The sequence below is a fragment of the Oncorhynchus keta genome, chromosome 27 (assembly GCF_023373465.1).
Source record: "Oncorhynchus keta strain PuntledgeMale-10-30-2019 chromosome 27, Oket_V2, whole genome shotgun sequence".
NCBI lineage: Eukaryota > Metazoa > Chordata > Actinopteri > Salmoniformes > Salmonidae > Oncorhynchus > Oncorhynchus keta.
Genome location: NC_068447.1, coordinates 43139798 through 43161736, shown reverse-complemented (window position 1 = coordinate 43161736; position 21939 = coordinate 43139798). Strand labels below are relative to the sequence as shown.

The 21939-nt window shown below is 45.6% G+C and overlaps 2 protein-coding genes across 11 annotated transcripts in view; both read left to right on the top strand.

The window, feature by feature from the left end:
- The window catches only part of LOC118360128 (serine/threonine-protein kinase WNK2-like), an 84060-nt gene that overhangs the window by 45404 nt on the left and 16717 nt on the right, over nt 1-21939 (top strand). For both annotated transcript variants that reach the window (XM_035739289.2, XM_035739288.2), the window contains exons 3-16: nt 8483-8655; nt 8780-9000; nt 9612-9769; nt 10197-10285; nt 10605-10824; nt 11315-11639; nt 11898-12016; nt 12238-12438; nt 12785-16477; nt 16908-16951; nt 17307-17445; nt 17576-17692; nt 17933-18034; nt 20098-20146. In XM_035739289.2, coding sequence (XP_035595182.1) covers nt 8483-8655; nt 8780-9000; nt 9612-9769; nt 10197-10285; nt 10605-10824; nt 11315-11639; nt 11898-12016; nt 12238-12438; nt 12785-16477; nt 16908-16951; nt 17307-17445; nt 17576-17692; nt 17933-18034; nt 20098-20146 — 5650 coding nt within the window. The remainder of the gene's footprint in view (nt 1-8482; nt 8656-8779; nt 9001-9611; nt 9770-10196; nt 10286-10604; nt 10825-11314; nt 11640-11897; nt 12017-12237; nt 12439-12784; nt 16478-16907; nt 16952-17306; nt 17446-17575; nt 17693-17932; nt 18035-20097; nt 20147-21939) is intronic.
- Nucleotides 2024-3742, top strand: LOC127912546 (uncharacterized). Of its 9 annotated transcripts, XM_052482504.1 has the most exons (7): nt 2024-2045; nt 2211-2252; nt 2295-2378; nt 2421-2546; nt 2629-2796; nt 2840-3301; nt 3341-3742. In XM_052482504.1, exons 1-7 carry the CDS (start codon nt 2033-2035, stop codon nt 3514-3516), a joined length of 1071 nt encoding a protein of 356 aa, XP_052338464.1. In that variant the 5' UTR covers nt 2024-2032; the 3' UTR covers nt 3517-3742. The 9 variants fall into 9 exon arrangements, 7 of the variants coding, with proteins under 7 accessions (XP_052338464.1, XP_052338461.1, XP_052338462.1 ...); XM_052482501.1 differs by lacking the exon at nt 2024-2045 and having other exon boundaries at nt 2053-2252; XM_052482502.1 differs by lacking the exons at nt 2024-2045; nt 2295-2378 and having other exon boundaries at nt 2053-2252.

Sequence of the window (21939 nt, the reverse complement as noted above, 5' to 3'; positions counted from 1 at the left end):
AAATCTGGTGCAGTCCATGTGGAGGAGATGCACTGCAGATACTTAGTATCTGGTGTGGCCTCCAGCTGCATTGACTGTTACTTTTGATTTTGACCCCCCTTTGTTCAGGGACACATTATTCCATCTATGTTAGTCACATGTCTGTGGAACTTGTTCAGTTTTTGTTATGTTCATACAAATATTTACACATGTTAAGTTTGCTCAAAATAAATTCAGTTGACAGTGAGAGGACGTTTCATTTTTTGCTGAGTTTATTTAATGAAGCTGCCAATTGAGGACTTGTTAGGCTTCTGTTTCTCAAACTAGACACTTTAATGTACTTGTCCTCATGCTTAGTTGCACCGAGGCCTCCCACTCTTTCTATTCTGGTTAGACCCCGTTTGTGCTGTTCTGTGACGGGAGTAGTACCCAGTGTTGTACGAGATCTTCAGTTTCTTGGCCATTTCTCGCATGGAATAGCCTTTCTCAGAACAATAATAGACGAGTTTCAGAAGAAAGTACTTTGTTTTTTGCCATTTTGAGCCTGTAATCGAACCCACAAATGCTGATGCTCCAGATACTCGACTTGTCTAAAGAAGGACAGTTTTATTGCTTCTTTAATTAGAACAACAGTTTTCAGCTGTGTTAACCTAATTGCAAAAGGGTTTTCTAATGATCAATTAGCCTTTTAAAATGATCAACTTGGATTAGCTAACACAACGTGCCATTGGAACACAGGAGTGATGGTTAGTGATAATGGGCCTCTGTGCGCCTATGTAGATATTCCATTAAAAATCAGCTTTTTCCAGCTACTATAGTCATTTACAACATTAACAATGTTTACACTATATTTCTGATCAATTTGATGTTATTTTAAGGTGACAAAAATGTGCTTTTCTTTCAAAAACAAGGACATTTCTAAGTGAACCCAAACTTTTGCACGGTGGTGTATATGTCAATGAGATTTCCTTTCCATTGTCAGCATTAATAGTATTGTATGTTAGTATGTTAAACAGTCTTCATAATTAATGTTTTATTTATGCAGCCCCTATGCATCTATTCCCCTGCCTTTCATATTATAGAGAGCAGATGTGTGTGTTTCTTCTTTGTGCAAGCGTACATGTATGCTTGTCTTTTGCCACCGTGACATGACTGAACTGAATATGATGATAATTGACCCCAGTGACCTTTTCTTACCCCAGATCATCTGACCGAACACTGGAAACCACACAATAGATGCACAGGGGAGAGCTGCCGGATGCGCAGAGAATATGGAGTTAGACAGCCAGACAGACGGCCAGACAAGAGACACACAGACGACAAGCGGTGACACAGACTGATGCTCTGATTATGCACACTGACAGATGACTGTGAGACTAGTCTGTGATCAACAGAAACCAACACACAAAATCAGACACTGTTAGGGAGTTAGCTACACAGATGTAGAGACACCGTTGTTAAACAGTTCAATGCAGGGACACAGACTAACCGAAAGGCATAGGCCTACTGCACAGACAGTCACATTGAGACCCAGACAGACACATCAAGCCATTCAGACAGTGAAACAGCAGGGAGTCGAGGCAAAGGGGCAGTCCCAAGTCCAGGATATTATTTTTAGCTCTGACAATAAAGCAGCAGTCTTGCTGTTGACGCTCAGTTCAAGCTAGCGAATACAGGAGAGAGAGAGGGAGGGATGACAGTGCCAAGAGGGAGGAGGAGGAGTGGGCGAACAGGAGAGAGGTGGCCTTCACTTCCAGAAAAGGACATTGAGTTGGAAGAGATGGATCTTCGACTACACGATGCAGAGAGGGAGTGACGAGGGGAGGGATTTCATGAGGGAAACTGCATTACATGGAAATCAGAAGTAAATCTGATTTAGAATGAAATGTCTGCAGTAGTAGCCCCTCTCCCTTCAGACAGTAATTCATGAACACAGAGCCTATAAGTAAATGGAAGAGGTAAATGGAAAGCAACATATTATGAATGCTATTTTACGGCTGTGTGTTTGTTGTTGCTATGGCAGGAATCCCACTGACCATTTCAATCTGTTTTCATGTACTTGACAGGTGCTAGTGAGGAGATGATAGTTTTCATGTACTTGACAGGTGCTAGTGAGGAGATGATAGTTGTTTTCATGTACTTGACAGGTGCTAGTGAGGAGATGATAGTTGTTTTCATGTACTTGACAGGTGCTAGTGAGGAAATGATTGTTGTTTTCATGTACTTGACAGGTGCTAGTGAGGAGATGATAGTTGTTTTCATGTACTTGACAGGTGCTAGTGAGGAAATGATTGTTGTTTTCATGTACTTGACAGGTGCTAGTGAGGAGATGATAGTTGTTTTCATGTACTTGACAGGTGCTAGTGAGGAGATGATAGTTGTTTTCATGTACTTGACAGGTGCTAGTGAGGAAATGATTGTTGTTTTCATGTACTTGACAGGTGCTAGTGAGGAGATGATAGTTGTTTTCATGTACTTGACAGGTGCTAGTGAGGAGATGATAGTTGTTTTCATGTACTTGACAGGTGCTAGTGAGGAGATGATAGTTGTTTTCATGTACTTGACAGGTGCTAGTGAGGAGATGGTTGTTTTCATGTACTTGACAGGTGCTAGTGAGGAGATGATAGTTGTTTTCATATAGCTTGACAGGTGCTAGTGAGGAGATGATAGTTGTTTTCATGTACTTGACAGGTGCTAGTGAGGAGATGATAGTTGTTTTCATGTACTTGACAGGTGCTAGTGAGGAGATGATAGTTGTTTTCATGTACTTGACAGGTGCTAGTGAGGAGATGATAGTTGTTTTCATGTACTTGACAGGTGCTAGTGAGGAGATGATAGTTGTTTTCATATAGCTTGACAGGTGCTAGTGAGGAGATGATAGTTGTTTTCATGTACTTGACAGGTGCTAGTGAGGAGATGATAGTTGTTTTCATGTACTTGACAGGTGCTAGTGAGGAGATGATAGTTGTTTTCATGTACTTGACAGGTGCTAGTGAGGAGATGATAGTTGTTTTCATGTACTTGACAGGTGCTAGTGAGGAGATGATAGTTGTTTTCATGTACTTGACAGGTGCTAGTGAGGAGATGATAGTTGTTTTCATGTACTTGACAGGTGCTAGTGAGGAGATGATAGTTGTTTTCATGTACTTGACAGGTGCTAGTGAGGAGATGATAGTTGTTTTCATGTACTTGACAGGTGCTAGTGAGGAGATGATAGTTGTTTTCATGTACTTGACAGGTGCTAGTGAGGAGATGATAGTTGTTTTCATGTACTTGACAGGTGCTAGTGAGGAGATGATAGTTGTTTTCATGTACTTGACAGGTGCTAGTGAGGAGATGGTTGTTTTCATGTACTTGACAGGTGCTAGTGAGGAGATGATAGTTGTTTTCATGTACTTGACAGGTGCTAGTGAGGAGATGATAGTTGTTTTCATGTACTTGACAGGTGCTAGTGAGGAGATGATAGTTGTTTTCATGTACTTGACAGGTGCTAGTGAGGAGATGATAGTTGTTTTCATGCACATCTTTGTTTTGTAGTTTCTTTGTTTGTTTTGCAATATGGCCTTGCCTTGTCACCACTTGTTTCAATTGTCATATCTGTTGTTTCCCGCCTCAGGTCATGACATTTGGTTGTTGTCCTGTTCAGACTATAGCGTGATGTTGAATGACGCGTAAGAGACCACAAGTGGCAAGGTCAACAGAGGTCAAAACGACCACTAAAGAAAACACAATGCTTGCTTTGTTTAACAATGACAATTGTTAGGACAGCTGCCATTTAGAAAATGACTAAGCTATAAATGTATAGTCACTTAGCGATTCATAGTGGTATATTATTTGCTTATATTTGCCTTTTTATAATGGTGGTTTGAGCTCTGAATGCTGATTGGCTGAAAGTATACCACAGGTTTTACTCTTCTAATTACGCTGGTCCCCTGTTTATAATAGCAATACGGTACCTTGATATATGGCCAATATACCACGGATAAAGGCTGTATCCAGACACTCCGCGTTGTGTCAATTCTTGGACCGACTCTCTTCTCGGTATACATCAATGATGTCGCGCTCTTGCTGCTGGTGAGTCTCTGATCCACCTCTACGCAGATGACACCATTCTGTATACTTCCGGCCCTTCTTTGGACACTGTGTTAACAACCCTCCAGGCAAGCTTCAATGCCATACAACTCTCCTTCCGTGGCCTCCAATTTCTCTTAAATACAAGTAAAACTAAATGCATGCTCTTCAACCGATCGCTGCCTGCACCTGCCCGCCTGTCCAACATCTCCACTCGGCTCTGACTTAAAATACGTGGACAACTACAAATACCTAGGTGTCTGGTTAGACTGTAAACTCTCCTTCCAGACCCACATCAAACATCTCCAATCCAAAGTTAAATCTAGAATTGGCTTCCCATTTCACAACAAAGCATCCTTCACTTATGCTGCCAAACATACCCTTGTAAAACTCACCATCCTACCAATCCTCGACTTCGACTTTACAAAATAGCCTCCAATACCCTACTCAACAAATTGGAAGCAGTCTATCACAGTGCCATCCGTTTTGTCACCAAAGCCCCATATACTACATTTCAACTAAAAAAAATCCAGAAAATCACATTGTACGATTTGTATTAATTAATTTGCAAATTATGGTGAAAAATAAGTATTTGATCACCTACAAACAAGCAAGATATCTGGCTCTCACAGACCTGTAACTTCTTCTTTAAGAGGCTCCTCTGTCCTCCACTCGTTACCTGTATTAATGGCACCTGTTTGAACTTGTTATCAGTATAAAAGACACCTGTCCACAACCTCAAACAGTCACACTCCAAACTCCACTATGGCCAAGACCAAAGAGCTGTCAAAGGACACCAGAAACAAAATTGTAGACCTGCACCAGGCTGGGAAGACTGAATCTGCAATAGGTAAGCAGCTTGGTTTGAAGAAATCAACTGTGGGAGCAATTATTAGGAAATGGAAGACACAAGACCACTGATAATCTCCCTCGATCTGGGGCTCCATGCAAGATCTCACCCCGTGGGGTCAAAACTATCACAAGAACGGTGAGCAAAAATCCCAGAACCACACGAGGGGACCTAGTGAATGACCTGCAGAGAGCTGGGACCAAAGTAACAAAGCCTACCATCAGTAACACACTACGCCGCCAGGGACTCAAATCCTGCAGTGCCAGACGTGTCCCCCTGCTTAAGCCAGTACATGTCCATGCCCGTCTGAAGCTTGCTAGAGAGCATTTGGATGATCCAGAAGAAGATTGGGAGAATGTCATACAGTCAGATGAAACCAAAATATAACTTTTTGGTAAAAACTCAACTCGTCGTGTTTGGAGGACAAAGAATGCTGAGTTGCATCCAAAGAACACCATACCTACTGTGAAGCATGGGGGTGGAAACATCATGCTTTGGGGCTGTTTTTCTGCAAAGGGACCAGGACGACTGATCCGTGTGAAGGAAAGAATGAATGGGGCCATGTATCGTGAGATTTTGAGTGAAAACCTCCTTCTATCAGCAAGGGCATTGAAGATGAAACGTGGCTGGGTCTTTCAGCATGACAATGATCCCAAACACACTGCCCGGACAACGAAGGAGTGGCTTCGTAAGAAGCATTTCAAGGTCCTGGAGTGGCCTAGCCAGTCTCCAGATCTCAACCCCATAGAAAACCTTTGGAGGGAGTTGAAAGTCTGTGTTGCCCAGCAACAGCCCCAAAACATCACTGCTCTAGAGGAGATCTGCATGGAGGAATGGGCCAAGATTTTTTTTTAGATTCCGTCTCTCACAGTTGAAGTGTACCTATGATAAAAATTATAGACCTCTACATGCTTTGTAATTAGTAAAACCTGCAAAATCGGGAGTGTATCAAATACTTGTTCTCCCCACTGTATATACACACGTGTGTGTGTGTGTGTGTGTGTGTGTGTGTGTGTGTGTGTGTGTGTGTGTGTGTGTGTGTGTGTGTGTGTGTGTGCGTCAGCATACGTCTGTGTGTGCGTGTGCATGCATGTGTGAGTGTTATTCCCAGTGGGATACTCTGCCGGAGCCAGGGATTTCTGCAGCATCCACCATACTAGACCCAATGGCAGCGTGGCAGATGCCGCAGAAGTGTCTTATAGGCTGAGGTGGGTGTTGTCTCCACTCATGCAGATGAAACTATATCCTTATTGCGCCATCTAGTGGTGGTAGGTGTTTAATTACATGAAATATGGTTGCTTGGTAGTAAGGATGGCTGACTGATCGGTTGTATTGCTCCACTATTGTTTTGTTTTTTTAGGTGGTGGATCAGCTTTATTATTGCAAATAGATTGTGGCTTCTATCAATGTACTTGTCTACATCATTTCCAATATTATTTTAAATAATATCATACTATATACACTATATAAATTTTACGGACACGGTATATTTTACATTTTAGTCCCATCCTTCAGCTCCCTTTAATCCCTCCCATCTATCTCCAAAGACCGTCCAGTTTTGATTTATTTATTTCAACTGTGCTGTGAGGCTCCAGTATTGGCTTTGTTGTTGACAGTACTGTTTCCTGATTGGTATAGTGTTCCAGTATTGGCTCTGTTGTTGACAGCACTGTTTCCTGATTGGTATAGTGTTCCAGTATTGGCTCTGTTGTTGACAGCACTGTTTCCTGATTGGTATAGTGTTCCAGTATTGGCTCTGTTGTTGACAGCACTGTTTCCTGATTGGTATAGTGTTCCAGTATTGGCTCTGTTGTTGACAGCACTGTTTCCTGATTGGTATAGTGTTCCAGTATTGGCTCTGTTGTTGACAGCACTGTTTCCTGATTGGTATAGTGTTCCAGTATTGGCTCTGTTGTTGACAGCACTGTTTCCTGATTGGTATAGTGTTCCAGTATTGGCTCTGTTGTTGACAGCACTGTTTCCTGATTGGTATAGTGTTCCAGTATTGGCTCTGTTGTTGACAGCACTGTTTCCTGATTGGTATAGTGTTCCAGTATTGGCTCTGTTGTTGACAGCACTGTTTCCTGATTGGTATAGTGTTCCAGTATTGGCTCTGTTGTTGACAGCACTGTTTCCTGATTGGTATAGTGTTCCAGTATTGGCTCTGTTGTTGACAGCACTGTTTCCTGATTGGTATAGTGTTCCAGTATTGGCTCTGTTGTTGACAGCACTGTTTCCTGATTGGTATAGTGTTCCAGTATTGGCTCTGTTGTTGACAGCACTGTTTCCTGATTGGTATAGTGTTCCAGTATTGGCTCTGTTGTTGACAGCACTGTTTCCTGATTGGTATAGTGTTCCAGTATTGGCTCTGTTGTTGACAGCACTGTTTCCTGATTGGTATAGTGTTCCAGTATTGGCTCTGTTGTTGACAGCACTGTTTCCTGATTGGTATAGTGTTCCAGTATTGGCTCTGTTGTTGACAGCACTGTTTCCTGATTGGTATAGTGTTCCAGTATTGGCTCTGTTGTTGACAGCACTGTTTCCTGATTGGTATAGTGTTCCAGTATTGGCTCTGTTGTTGACAGCACTGTTTCCTGATTGGTATAGTGTTCCAGTATTGGCTCTGTTGTTGACAGCACTGTTTCCTGATTGGTATAGTGTTCCAGTATTGGCTCTGTTGTTGACAGCACTGTTTCCTGATTGGTATAGTGTTCCAGTATTGGCTCTGTTGTTGACAGCACTGTTTCCTGATTGGTATAGTGTTCCAGTATTGGCTTTGTTGTTGACAGCACTGTTTCCTGATTGGTATAGTGTTCCAGTATTGGCTCTGTTGTTGACAGCACTGTTTCCTGATTGGTATAGTGTTCCAGTATTGGCTCTGTTGTTGACAGCACTGTTTCCTGATTGGTATAGTGTTCCAGTATTGGCTCTGTTGTTGACAGCACTGTTTCCTGATTGGTATAGTGTTCCAGTATTGGCTCTGTTGTTGACAGCACTGTTTCTTGATTGGTATAGTGTTCCAGTATTGGCTCTGTTGTTGACAGCACTGTTTCCTGATTGGTATAGTGTTCCAGTATTGGCTCTGTTGTTGACAGCACTGTTTCCTGATTGGTATAGTGTTCCAGTATTGGCTCTGTTGTTGACAGCACTGTTTCCTGATTGGTATAGTGTTCCAGTATTGGCTCTGTTGTTGACAGAGAGCTGTTTCCTGAAAGCATGCTCCCCATAATAAGTCTCAGGTATAGTATATGCATTGTCTCCTGAACGTTTTTTTGTCATAGGTTTCCAGTTTAGCGTACGTATGCTGAAAGTATGAACCTATGCCTCTTGAATACAGACCTAAGCACTCTAAATCCTTTGTTTTTTGTTGTTCTTCTACAACAGTAGGAGAATAGCACTGAACACTGTTCAGGCCGTGGGTATGTTCTCACTGATGAAGACCTTTGGGTTGCCCAATAAAACTAACTGCTTGACGATTCAACAGTGCAGTATTGGCTCTGGATCGATCTTTGCAACTTGTTCTCACAACCGAATGCTCTCTGATGTCTATCCTGCCTTCTGTGTATTTCTTTGTGTCTACAGGACCGTAAGCTGACCAAGGCGGAGCAGCAGCGTTTTAAGGAGGAGGCAGAGATGCTGAAGGGCCTCCAGCACCCTAACATTGTCCGTTTCTATGACTCCTGGGAGTCAGTGCTGCGAGGGAAGAAGTGCATCGTCCTGGTCACCGAACTCATGACCTCGGGAACCCTCAAAACGTGGGTAGAAGACACACAGACCCCTGCTCAGCTCGCAAATAGCGTTACACCAAAGAGGTTGTTCCATAGAAACCATGCCACAATGCTGTATAGTTATAACCATGCTCCCCTGTCCTGTCTGCAGGTACCTGAAGCGCTTCAAGGTGATGAAGCCCAAGGTCCTGAGGAGCTGGTGTCGTCAGATCCTGAAGGGCCTCCAGTTCCTCCACACTAGGACCCCTCCCATCATCCACAGGGACCTCAAGTGTGACAACATCTTCATCACTGGCCCTACCGGCTCCGTCAAGATCGGAGACCTGGGATTGGCCACTCTCATGAGGACCTCCTTTGCCAAAAGTGTCATAGGTAACTAGCGACCGTCAGTTTCCGGAGCCAGCGATCAGTTGTTTTCTTATGTCATGTTGTGGGAATGGTATTTGAATGGGTCATATAGGTATGTCAGATTTCTTGTGAGTAAGACTTGAGATAATGGACATCAGTGTTGTGGGAATTACTTTTACAATCTGTGGTCACTCTGCTACAATGTGAATATCTTATGAGCTGACCCAACTCTCCAAGAAGGCATCATCAGCTGAGTACAGTCTCTGCGGTGGTTATTCTTGCTCAAAGGTCAAGCTCTGTTGCACTAAATGCCACTGGAAGTATATGTTAAGAGCTGATCTGAGGTCTGTGTTTACAGTAAGTGTGGACCCCAGTAAGTGTGGACCCTCCTGAGTAACCTTCATAAAATAATTTATACTCCTGGGCGTCTGATGATGGTCCTTTACTGACAGAGGAGGTTTGAGGTCAAAATGATATTCAATAAACACAGGTTGCACCGTTTGAGCATCACTGTCCAAGCATGATGATGCTTATTTCACCAATTTCGGGTAATTTTGGTCTCAAAATATCTTCATCTGGGTATTTAAGGTGTGCGACTTTACCTTTTCAATTGACTAATGTGCCCTGTCTTCCAGGTACCCCTGAGTTCATGGCTCCAGAGATGTACGAGGAACATTATGATGAGTCTGTTGACGTCTATGCCTTTGGGATGTGCATGTTGGAGATGGCCACCTCAGAATACCCCTACTCAGAGTGCCAGAATGCTGCACAGATCTACCGCAAAGTCACCAGCGTAAGTCTGGGACCGCTGTCCCTTTGGGCTTGTCCCTTTGTGGCATAGGTTCCCTTTCCCCTACTTCTACAAGATCTTTCCGTCTAACGTTCTTCACAAAAACCCCTTTGGCCTTTTGGCCAAGTCTGTCGTTTCCCGACTTGCCCTTGATCTTCTCACCAACCTCCTTCAGATTCAGTAAATTATTAAATATACTGTATATGTGACAGTACATTAGCTGTAGTCAGGGTTTCTTCATTACTGCTTCATGATTAACTCTCTGAAGTATTACAGGAGTCCCATCTAAAGTATATTACTGTCTGTGTAGGACGGAGTAGTACATCATCTATATCGCTCTGGATAAGAGCGTCTGCTAAATGACTTAAATGTAAATGTAATTGTCCATTCGGTCACCTCACCTGCCCCCTCTCTCCCGCTCTGTCTACAGGGTATAAAACCAGCCAGCTTCGATAAAGTCAACGACCCAGAGATCAAAGAGATCATTGGGTGCTGCATCCGCCAGGACAAGAGTCAGAGGCAAGTGTTTTGACCTCTCTCTACCCCCCCTTCCCGCTCTCTCTCTCCTAATAATGGTAGGAATTGCAATGCCTTTTGCAAACCTTGCTAAACAGCAGAGCGCTTGTAAAGAAAAAGTCTAGTGGTTAGGGCCGCTGACCCCGGGAACATATACCAGAGTGGGCATGGGTTCAACTCCAGCCCGCTGCCCTTCTGAATCGCCATTCTCCTACCTTTCCTGTCATCTGTTCTTCCACTGTCCTATCCAATAAAAGCCACACATTGTTTGGGAAAGAAGTGGGCATTTGTTGCGAGCTTGATGTGTTGTCTCTGTCTGCAGGCTGTCTATCCGGGACCTGTTGACCCATGCGTTCTTCGGGGAGGACACCGGGGTGCGTGTGGAGCTGGCGGAGGAAGACACGGGCTGTCAGGACTGCCTGGCCCTCAGGATCTGGGTGGAGGAGCCAAAGAAGCTGAAGGGAAAACACAAAGACAATGAGGCCATCGAGTTCAGCTACGACCTGGAGAACGACAGCGCAGAGGAGGTGGCTTCGGAGATGGTGAGATTAGGGGGAGGAAGGGAGAGGGAGGCAGAAAGAGAAATGGTGAGACACTGATACCTTTTTCACACCTTGGTGCAGACCCAGACTGTATCCTGCAGTCTGATATTCCTTTCTTGCATGGCCCCAGGCTAGAACATTACAGTAAAGGTTGGCTCGGCTCAGCACATTAGTGTGAAAATGATAGAAGAGAGAACAGTGCTAGACTGAGCAGGAATAACTAGGACCTCTGTTGAAGGAACTACAGGGAAGGTTGGAGGGCTACAGGAAAGGTGATCTATTACAGAGTCCACCGCTCATTAATCAAGGTTTCCTTGCCAGTTGTTGCCTCCAACCTACATTCCCTCGCCATGCTTTCAACTTTTTCTCTCTCTTTTTCTCTCTGCCTCCTATCTCTCTTTCTCTCCACCTACCCGCCCTCTCTTTCTCTCTCTCCTCTCTCTGTCTTCCCTCTCTCTGTCTACCCACCACCCCCTCTCCCTCTATCCAGGTGAAGTCAGGCTTCTTCCACGAGAGCGACGCTAAGGTGGTGGGTAAATCCATCCGTGACCGCGTCACGCTCATTAAGAAGTCCCGTGAGAGACGCCAGCAGCAGCTGCTCCGACAGCAGCAAGGCTTTGATGAGAGACGGGACTCCACCCTCACCTCCTCCACCTGCTCTCACCTCTCCTCCCTGGGGCCTGGGGTGGCTGTGTTGACAGGGGGAGGTGGGGGAGGAGGAGGGCAGGGTGAGGTTGAGGAGCTTCCAGAGGTGGATCAGCATGTGAGGCAACAGCAGCAGATCCACAGTGGGAATGCTCTGAGCCTGCCCACAGGTACAACAGCAGACCAATATTCTGTCAATCAGAGGCTTGTAGAGATTTGTTTACGGCGTAAGACTGCATACTGTGTTTCCCTATGTACTGACTGTGCGGGGGTAGATATCAGCAACAAAGTGGAATATTAAGATAAACATTATTTGGTTGCGGACAGTCCTAGAATAGGATATAATGATAATGATATTATTTTCCTTATCCCCAAAGTAGTGTTTGTCTAGACTCCTTTATTTACTCTTGCCTTTGTATTTACTCCAGGAGGTGAGAGCATTGGCTCAGCCAGCTGTGAATCCTATGCCAGTGGCCAGAGCCAGGCATACCCTCAGCAAGGGGAGTCATACATGCTCTCTCAACCCAGCCTCCCTGCTGCTGCCTCGGTGAGTATATGGCATCCCAAAGGACACCCTATTCCCTATGTAGTGGACTACTTTTAACCAGGGCCAAAAGTAGTGCACTATGTAGAGAATAGGGTGCCATTTGGAACATAGATCATATTATGGTTCTTCCTGTTTTGGAAAATCTAGTTTACAAAGAGATTGATATCTTATCTCCAACCCTGCAATCATGCTCAATTGTGTTGTCTGTTATCTGTTTTTAGGCATTTTTGGCCCACCACGAAATGCTCCCGATTGGTCAGAGCGGAGGAGTTTCGAACGTGCCTACTGGTCAGAGTGGTGGGATTTCCTCCATGTGCATTGGTCAAAGCAGTGGTGGGGCACCTGTTGGTCAGCAGACTTATGTTCAGCCTGTTGCTATGGCAACGCAAGTCTCATCAGGTGTACCACAGCAGTATTCTCAGGTGAGTGGCTCTCGATCCCGTTCAACATCTCTCTAACATCTCTTTTCTACTGGACAAAAGAAGATTGAACCTTGATTTATTCCGAATAGCTTTTAATCAATTCATGTAACTATTTTATCAGATGTGCTTTAACGATAATAAAAACGATAACAATCTTGATCGTGACAATGCTTTCATGCCCTCTAAAGAATATGTGCAGTCCTTTGATAATTAATGCCTGCCCTTTATCCAATGCTTACTCTTCCCTCCTCTCTTTACCTCAATCTCCCCCTACCTGCCCTCTCACCATAACTCCATCTGACCATGTCCCTGTCACCCCATGATGGTTATCTTCACACCATCTCAGTCATACCATTCAGATGGATCACAGATCGCACCAATGGCCCCTTCCCAGTCCTGCGCACCCCCAGTTTCACCCCAAGCCCAGCTTAACATTCTTCCAGCTCCCATATCAGTGGGAGACCCAACAGGACTAGTGGGAGTTGGTGACATGGAGGCCATGGTCCCTCTCCCACAACAGACCCAGGCCAATGTCACTCCTAACATCATGCAGGCCTCTGACATCCAGATGACACCCCAGCCTTTAACCCAGCAAGCGCAGCCTTTCATGATTACCCAACAGCAGATACTGATGGAGCCACAGCAGCAGCAAATGGAGGCTCAACAAACCACCCTGCTTCAGCAGCAACAACCACACCAACAACAACAGGCCAATGTAATTCCCCAGAAGGCGGTACTGATACAGCAACATATAGAACAACAGCAGCAGACTATAGCAATCCAACAGCAGCAAACTACTGAGCTTCAGCAGCAAGTGTATGTGCAGCAAGCTTTGGTTCAGCAGCAGCAGCAAATGCAACAGCATCCTCAGCAGCAGGCCTTACCACCACAACAGCAATCAATGGACCAACAGCAGCAACAACAACAGGCATTGTCATTACAGCAAGTGGATCAAACCCAAGCCTATGTGCAACCACCGCTAAACGACCTACAACAGCAGCAACAACTGCAACAGCAGCAAACATTGTTGCTACACCAACAGCACCAGATTGAACATCAGCAACAACAACAAGCAATGTTACTAGAACAACAACAGCAAGTGTACATACAACAGCAGCTTGAGCAACAGCAGCAACAGGCGTTGCTACAAAAGCAACAACAGGCACGGCTACAACAGCACCAACTGGAGCAACAGCAAGCGCTGTTACAACAGCAAATATTTGAGCAACAGCAGCAGCAAGCGATGTTACAGCAGCAGCAACAAGAGCAGCAGCAAAAGCAAGCCTTAAAGCAACAGCAACAACAGGCGCAACTACAGCAACAACAGCTAGAGCAACAGCAAGCGCTGTTACAACAGCATCAATTTGAGCAACAGCAGCAGCAAGCGCTCCTACAGCAGCAACAACAACTGGAGGCTCACCAAGCGAGCCAGATCCAACAACAACCGGAAATGCATCAACAACAGCAAGCTGTGCTGCAACAACCGACCCAACTACAACAACAGGCGGTCGTCAGTCATCCAATCGACTCACAGCAAGCTGTGCTACAGCAACAGTTGGAACAGCAAGCCCTGCTACAACAGCAACAGCTTCAGCAGCAACAAGCAGTTTTACAGCAGCAGCAATTGGAGCAACAGCAACAACAGGCACAACTGCAACAGCAGCTGGAGCTACAACAGCAGCAAGCTTTGTTACAACAACAGATCGAGCAACAACAGCAACAGCAGGCGTTGCTACAACAACAACAAGCAGAGCGACTACACCAACAGGCTTTGCTACAACAGCAGCAGCAACAGATTCAACAACAGCAAGAGACTGGGCAATCGCAGCAGCAAACCGCCAATATTCAATTTCAACAAAGTGAGAAACAAGAGACCACTTTGATTCGGCAACAATGTGAGCAGTTGCAAGCTTTGATTCAACAGCAACAAATTGATGTGTGTTTGTTGCAGCAACAACAACAACAGCAAAACACTGCTATGTTTCCACCTAGTCACACGAGCCTAACGCAGCAGCAAGTGACAGAACAACAGCAAGTAGCGCTGATACAACAGCAGCAGCAGCAACAACAAGCTGTATTACTGGAGCAACAACAACAAGCGTATGTTGTCCAGCAACAACAGCAGGGCCATCAGAGCTCTGTCATTGAACCTCCTTCTCAGATCCCCCTTGTTGCCCCAAACCTACCAGCAGCAGAGGTTATACAGGCCATGCAGGTCCAAGCTCAGATGGCTGCCCAAGCCCAGGGTCAGGGAGCCAAACCTGTAGCCATTCAGCCACAGATTCCCAGCCAGGCTCCACTGGCTATAGTGCATGCCCAAGTCCTGGCCCAGATTCAAGCTCAGAATGAAGCTCACCCTCAGAGCCTGGGCCATTTCCCAGTCCCAGTACTCCAGGCCCAGCCCCAGCCTCCACTCAAAGCCCAGCCCCAGATGATTGAAGTCCAGATTCCACCTCACGTGGTGGCCCCGATCCAGGCACCAAGTCCTCCGATCCCTATCCAGTCCCAGGCTCCTATAGTACAGGCTATCCATCAGATCCCAGCTCAAATACAGGCCCAGGCTCCAGTGCAGTCACTCATCCAACAGACTCCCCAGCCTCTGCATCCAACCCAAGCTTTGAATCTGATTCCAGCGGTTGTTGAGACTCAGATGATGCCTCCTATGAGGCAGAGTCCAGCTCTGGTCCAACCCCAACCTCCAGTCTCAATAACCGCCATGCACAGCCAGATCCAACCCCAGCACGAGTCTCCAGTGCAGCCCAGTGTTCAGCTCCCAGGTCTAGCGCAGCCTCAACACCGCCCCCATGCTCCAGCTGTACTACTGGCACCCCAGTATGTCACTGCACCTCAGCCCACCCAGCAGCAAGCCATACAGCCAGTCCTGCAACAACAACATCAGGACATCACACAACAAGTTACCCAGCAACACCAGCAGGTACTGTTGGAGCAACAGCAGTCCATGGTGCAGTACCAGCAGATGATGCTGTCTCCTGGATCTGTTGGTGTTGGAACTGTCATGGAGGCCCCTGCCTCCACAGTCATAGACCCTACCACCTTGGTCTCTGCTTCGCCTCAACACATACAACAACAGACTGGGCAAGTGTATAACCAAGGCCAGCAGGTACAGCTACAACCACAGGTACAGCTACAGCCTGTTCCACAGCCACAACAGCAGCAGCTGCAAGTAACAGGAAGCCCAGCTGTGGTGCAGCCGTTAAACCAACCCATACCTCAGGCTCAGTCTAAATCTATGCTGCCTCAACCCATTCCCATGGAGCAATACCAACAGCAACAGCTGGTGCAACAGGTTCCACAAGTCGTACAACAGACACTCCCACAGCAGCTTCAGTCTCAGACAGCCCCAATTCAACAGGCTCTGCAGTCTCAGCATCAGCAGGTCTCAAATCCCGACCCATGTCAACTGGGTTATCAGCTTCCTACTGTTAACCCAGCACAGACAGCATCCCCCAGAAACGTGCCCCAGCTCGGGTCTCAGACTAGAGCCCTACCCCTGTACAGTCAGGTAGTAGCAGGAGCAGGAGGTCTGCCACCATCCCCCCAGCACCAAGCTCAGCTGACACAGCCGCTACCCACGCACACACACACCCAGATGGCCATGCAAGCTCAGGCACACACCCAGACACTGGCCCAAGCGCAGGCCCATGCCCACACCCAGACCCAGCTCGCTGAGGCTGCATTGGCGGACTCCACCACCGAGCAACAGCCCCCTCTGAATCCTTCCCAGGCTACTTCCTTCCCTCTTCCACAGATGCCCCCCAGTCCTTCTCATACATCGTCTCACCCCCACCCTGCCTCCCTGCCACCCCTCCATCCTGCTAACCCTGGCCCAGAGACCCAGCCCACCCCACCAGAGAGCCAACTAACCCTGTCTGGTCTGGCTGATGTCCCCTCGGGCCTGACCTCTCCCCCGGCTGTTGCCGCCACTGCCCAGCCCCTTGACTCTAACGCCCCCTCGCTGCTGCACCCCACCTCAACCTCACTCCAAGACTGTGACCCTGCTCTGCTGGGCATTGCTCAGGTACAGAAGTGCACGCCACTCTACCACTACTGTATACTGTTCCACTACTACCACTATCTTTATCCAATATCAAGCTGATTCTAGAAGGGTGTATACAGTAGAGAGTATTCTGAGGGCCATACCCTTTTTGAATCACAATAAAACACATTATTTTTGTTTTGTTTTGAAGAAAATGTCCTTTTACTCAGTTACGCTAAGTACGTTTGTATGGTATTTGTTCTGATTTAAACTAACCGGTACTACAACAACCAGATCCATTTTTTTTCCCTTTAAATTACATTAAAATAGGTTCATTTTTGTTCAATTTCCTATTTCAGTTGTTCAATTTGATTTGTATCAGTCAACTAATGGTTTGGTATCTATTTTTTCTTTGTTGGTTTTTGCTGTTTTCTGTATGTGCGTTGGTTTGTCTATTTATGTGGCTCTACAGGAGAGTCCAAACCAGTCTGGCACAGAGAGACACTCCTCTTCAGGGTATGTGTCACATCACTACTCTCAACGTCAGCCCCAATTTACTTCCTTGCTCTTGCCCCCGGCCCTATCAGGTCAATGTTTGCAGATCAATAAGTTTGAAGTGATATGGTGGAAGCTACACCACTACACTACTTAAACCTTTCCAGAACCTTCCGATCTGCAAACATCCAAAGGTTAGGACCAAGGGGAAGGGCTAGGGACCGGTTGTCAATGTTTGCTTATTTTTTGTTTTGAATGTCAAGCCCTCCATGTTAGAAAAGACTATGCCCACTACTGTACATGGAGTACTATTTATTTGACCATCAATGTTCACGTGTTGTGCATGACTCTTGCTTGTCTGACACCTCTCTCACAGTGCTGTTCCAGCCAATGGGGATGGGGATCTACAGATGTTGTTAGCCAATGGAAAACTAGAGAGGGTGAAGTCTCAGAGGAGATTGTCCTATCGGGGGGCAGAAAAGGGATCCCATGCATTTCAACTGAGTATGATCCAGGTATAGTATCCCTAATAATATGAATCCCTATCAGGATGTGAAAGGTTTACAATAAATTGTCAAGTCCAAGAAGTTGTCATGTCCAAGACATTGAACAGAACCACATGGTTTCTCTTCCTGTGCTCTGTAGGTGTCCGGCTCTGGTGACAACATGGTGGAGTGTCAGCTGGAAACCCACAGCAACAAGATGGTCACCTTTAAGTTCGACACAGAGGGAGACGCACCTGAAGACATCGCAGATTATATGGTGACTAGATCAACAGGCAGTTCTACATGGACATTGCATGGGATTATTGTACCTCAAACTTCTACCTGTTTTGATATACTAGATATGAATATATGATTATTCTATATTGGATGGGATGATGGTTTTTGCGGCAAGCATTCTCATTTGGACTAACACCCAGTTCGCCGTGCAGCCTGTGTTTGGTCCATTGAGTTTGGCTTTAAAAATATATATTTTGTGTATCTGTAATGTCTTGTGTAGGTGGAGGAGGATTTTGTCCTTGAGTCAGAGAAAGATACATTTGTGGAAGAGCTGAGGTCCATTGTCAAGAGAGCTCAGGAAATTCTCCTCACACATCAACAGGTCTGGTTTGAAAACATTGGTTATGTCCCACATGGCACCATAATACCTATTCCCTACATCAGGGGTTCTCAGAGTGGGGTCTGCTGGGTTCTCAAAGTGGGTGCTGTGGAGGTACTGCAGGGGGTCCACATCCAGATAAATACACTGCATGACCAAAAGTATGCTCGTAGAAAATCTCATTCCAAAATCATGGGCATTAATATGGAGTTGGTCCCTCCCTTTGCTGCTATAACAGCCTCCACTCTTCTGGGAAAGCTTTCCACTAGATATTGGAACATTGATGTGGGGACTTGCTTCCATTCAGCCACGAGCATTAGTGAGGTCGGCACTGATGTTGGGCGATTAGGACTGGCTCGCAGTTGGCGTTCCAATTCATCCCAAAGGTGTTCAGTGAGGTTGAGCTCCGGGCTCTTTGCAGCCCAGTCAAGTTTATCCACACTGATCTCGACAAACCGTTTCATGGACCTTGCTTTGTGCACTTTTGCCACAAAGTTGGAAGCACAGAATCGTCTAGAATGTCATTGTATGCTATAGCGTTAAGGGGCCAAGCACAAACCATGAAAAACAGTGCAGACCATTATTCCTCCTCCATCAAACTTTACAGTTGGCACTATGCATTGGGGCAGGTAGCGTTCTCCTGGCATCCGCCAAACCCAGATTTGTCCGTCGGACTGCCAGTTGGTGAAGCGGGATTCATTACGCCAGAGAACACATTTCCACTGCTCCAGAGTCCAATGGCAGCAAGCTTTACACCACTCCAGCCGACGCTTGAACAGTTATTGTGCTGACGTTTGCGTCCAGATTCAGTTTGGAATTTGGTAGTGAGTGTTGCAACCAAGGACAGACGATTTTTACACGCTTCAGCACTCTGCGGTCCAGTACAAGCATACATACATACATACATACACACACACACACACACACACACACACACACACACACACACACACACACACACACACACACACACACACACACATACATACATAGAGACAGCAGGGGTTCAAACTGTAGAACGCAGTTCCGGCATTTGAATATAAAAATTTATTTTATCAAACACAACTCTGCTACCTTATATTTCTGGGATCCTCAGGATGACAAATCAGAGCAAGATTACTGAAAGTAAGTACATTACCTTCAGAGGTGAATGTATCAAACCAGTTGCCGTGATAAAAAGTTTTATTGTTGTGCACTCTCCTCAAACAATGGTATTTTTTCACTAATATTAGAGGTTTAGTTTTAAAACTGCAAAGTTTCTCTGCCTCATTGCAAAACGTGTAGAATTGCATGATATTAGCTCTACAGCTGCAACAACAACAAAAAAATCCCTCTGCCCAATGACAAAATTTGTAGAATTGCAGGATATTCGCTTGAAAACAGCACATTTTTCTCTCCGATGCCAAGAGGCTGGCTTTTAAAATGATCCTTCCCTGGACCTGAGACCTGGTTCGTCCAGCCATGCCGAAGTCATAAGTAAAACTTATTGTATGCTTTTTATTTAATTACATTTTTTAATCTCACTCGAGTTGTGTTCTGATTATGAGGGGGTCCCTGAAGAATTTGCTCTCACAAAAGGCCCCTAAAAGTTTGAGAATCCCTGCCCTACATGGTCGAAAGTAGTACAATATAAAGGGAATAAGATGCTTTTTGGGAAGCTGCTCCGATATCCTTATGTAATGTCTTTTAGGCTCCTTTCTACTCTTAATCTTTAGACATACAGTTTGAAACACTGAACCCAGTACAGCGTACAGCCAGGGGTAAAGCATGTCCTGATGTCCATATTATGGTGCCTTGAAAACAGGTCCATGTAAAGTACTGTCTGTCTTTTATCTTACCATTATGGAAACAATTTGTCAGTAGCCATGTCAGTAGCCATGTCCTATGTTTTGGTGAATGCTAAACCTAAACAGAGAGCTAATGTAATGGTGTATGGAGAACATACAGAGGCCCTTACCTTGGCTAATGTAATGGAGCAACCATAGCTAATTGGATTGATTACAATTTCATTCCGCCTGTATGTATGTTAACATCGTCTGTTCTGTGTTTTCCTGTTGTCTGTCCAGACTGGATCTATGGAACAGCTGCATGTGAGCACTCCAACAGGCACAGCAAGTGAGTTACCCCTCCCTGGCTTTGTCCAAAATGGCAACTACAGTGCATTGGGAAAGTTTTCAGACCCCTTGACTTTTTCCAAATTTTGTTGCCTTATTCTAATATGTATTAAAGTTTAGACATTTTTGCTAATGGAAAAAAGCCAAACAGAAATATCAAATTTACATAGCATTCAGACCCTTTACTCATTACTTTGTTGAAGCCCCTTTGGCAGTAATTAAAGCCTCAAGTCTTCTTTGGTAAATAAGTTACACTCAAGCTCTGTCAGGTTGGCTGCACAGCTATTTTCAGGTCTCTCCAGAGAGGTTTGATTTGGTTCAAGTCCGGGCTTTGGCTGGGCCCTCAAGGACATTCAGAGACTTGTTAAGAATCCCTTTGGCCCTGCAGTCTATGGGGGGATGGAAACGAGACCCGTAACAGAGATCATAACAGTGAAAAGGAACAGTGACAACTAATAACAACAGACAACCTAAATCTAGGAGGGGCGATTGTTGACTGCCACCTGTGACTAGGGCAGAAGGAGAGAAAACAAATGCACACAGGATACCTGTATCCGTAACCATTCCTGTGTTGTGTTGGCTGACCTCAACCCAGTAGGAGGTCCTGAGCGCTGTAAAACAGGTTTCCATCACGGATCTCTGTACTTTGCTCCGTTCAGCTTTCACTCGATCCTGACTAGTCTCCCAGTCCCTGCCACTGAAAAACATCCCCATAGCATGATGTTGCCACCACCATGCTTCCCCGTAGGTAGAGATGGTATTGGCCAGGTGATGAGCGGTGCCTGGTTTCCTCCAGTGCCAAAGAGTTCAATCTTGCTTTCAACCTTGTTTCTCCTGGTCTGAGAGTCCTTTAAGTGCCTTTTGGCAAACTAAGCGGTCTGTCATGAGCCTTTTACTGAGGGGTGGCTTCCATCTGGCCACTCTACCATAAAGGCCTGATTGGTCGAGTGCTACAGAGATGGTTGTCCTTCTGGAAGTTTCTCCTGGCTCCACAGAGGAACATTGGAGCTCTGTCAGAGTGACCATCAGGTTCTTGTTCACCTCCCTGACGAAGGACCTTCTCCCCCAATTGCTCAGTTTGGCCTAGCGGACAGTTCCAGTAAGAGTCTTGGTGGTTCCAAACTGCTTCCATTTAAGAATGATGGAGGCCACTGTGTTCTTGGGGACCTTCAATGCTCAGGAAATGTTTTGGTACCCTTCCCAGATCTGTGCCTCGACGCAACCCTTTCTCGGAGCTCTACGGACAATTCCTTCGACCGCATGGCTTGGTTTTTGCTCTGACATGCACTATCAACTGTGGGACGTTTATATAGACAGGTGTGTGCATTCCAAGTCATGTCCAATCAATTGAATTGACCACAGGTGGACTCCAATCAAGTTGTAGAAACATCTTAAGGATGATCAATGGAAACAGGATGCACCTGAGCTCAATTTCGACTCTCATAGTAAAGGGTCTGAATACGTGCAAACATTTCTAAAAACATGTTTTCGCTTTGTCATTATCGGGTATTGTGTGTAGATTGATGAGGGGGAAACAATTGTTTAATCAATTTTAGAATAAGGCTGTAACATAACAAAATGTTGGAAAAAGTGATGCGGACTGAATACTTTCCAAATGCACTGCGTTTCCCTGTATAGAGCATAGTGCCGGTATAGTGCACTTCTTTTGACCAGATCCCTATGGACACTATATGGGGAATAGAATTCAATTTGGGACTCGCCCCTCCTCCTCCCCACTAGTCCTCCTATACTATATGAAGGTTAGATGGATAAGATCAAATAAATGCATAATTG

Bases quoted from the DNA above. Each gene is read 5' to 3' on its own strand.
- LOC127912546 (XM_052482501.1), top strand. From the start codon at position 2,060: ATGATAGTTTTCATGTACTTGACAGGTGCTAGTGAGGAGATGATAGTT. The intron at 2,379-2,420 runs GTGCTAGTGAGG...TGTACTTGACAG, and splicing joins TGTTTTCATGTACTTGACAG to GTGCTAGTGAGGAGATGATA. The intron at 2,547-2,628 runs GTGCTAGTGAGG...ATAGCTTGACAG, and splicing joins TGTTTTCATGTACTTGACAG to GTGCTAGTGAGGAGATGATA.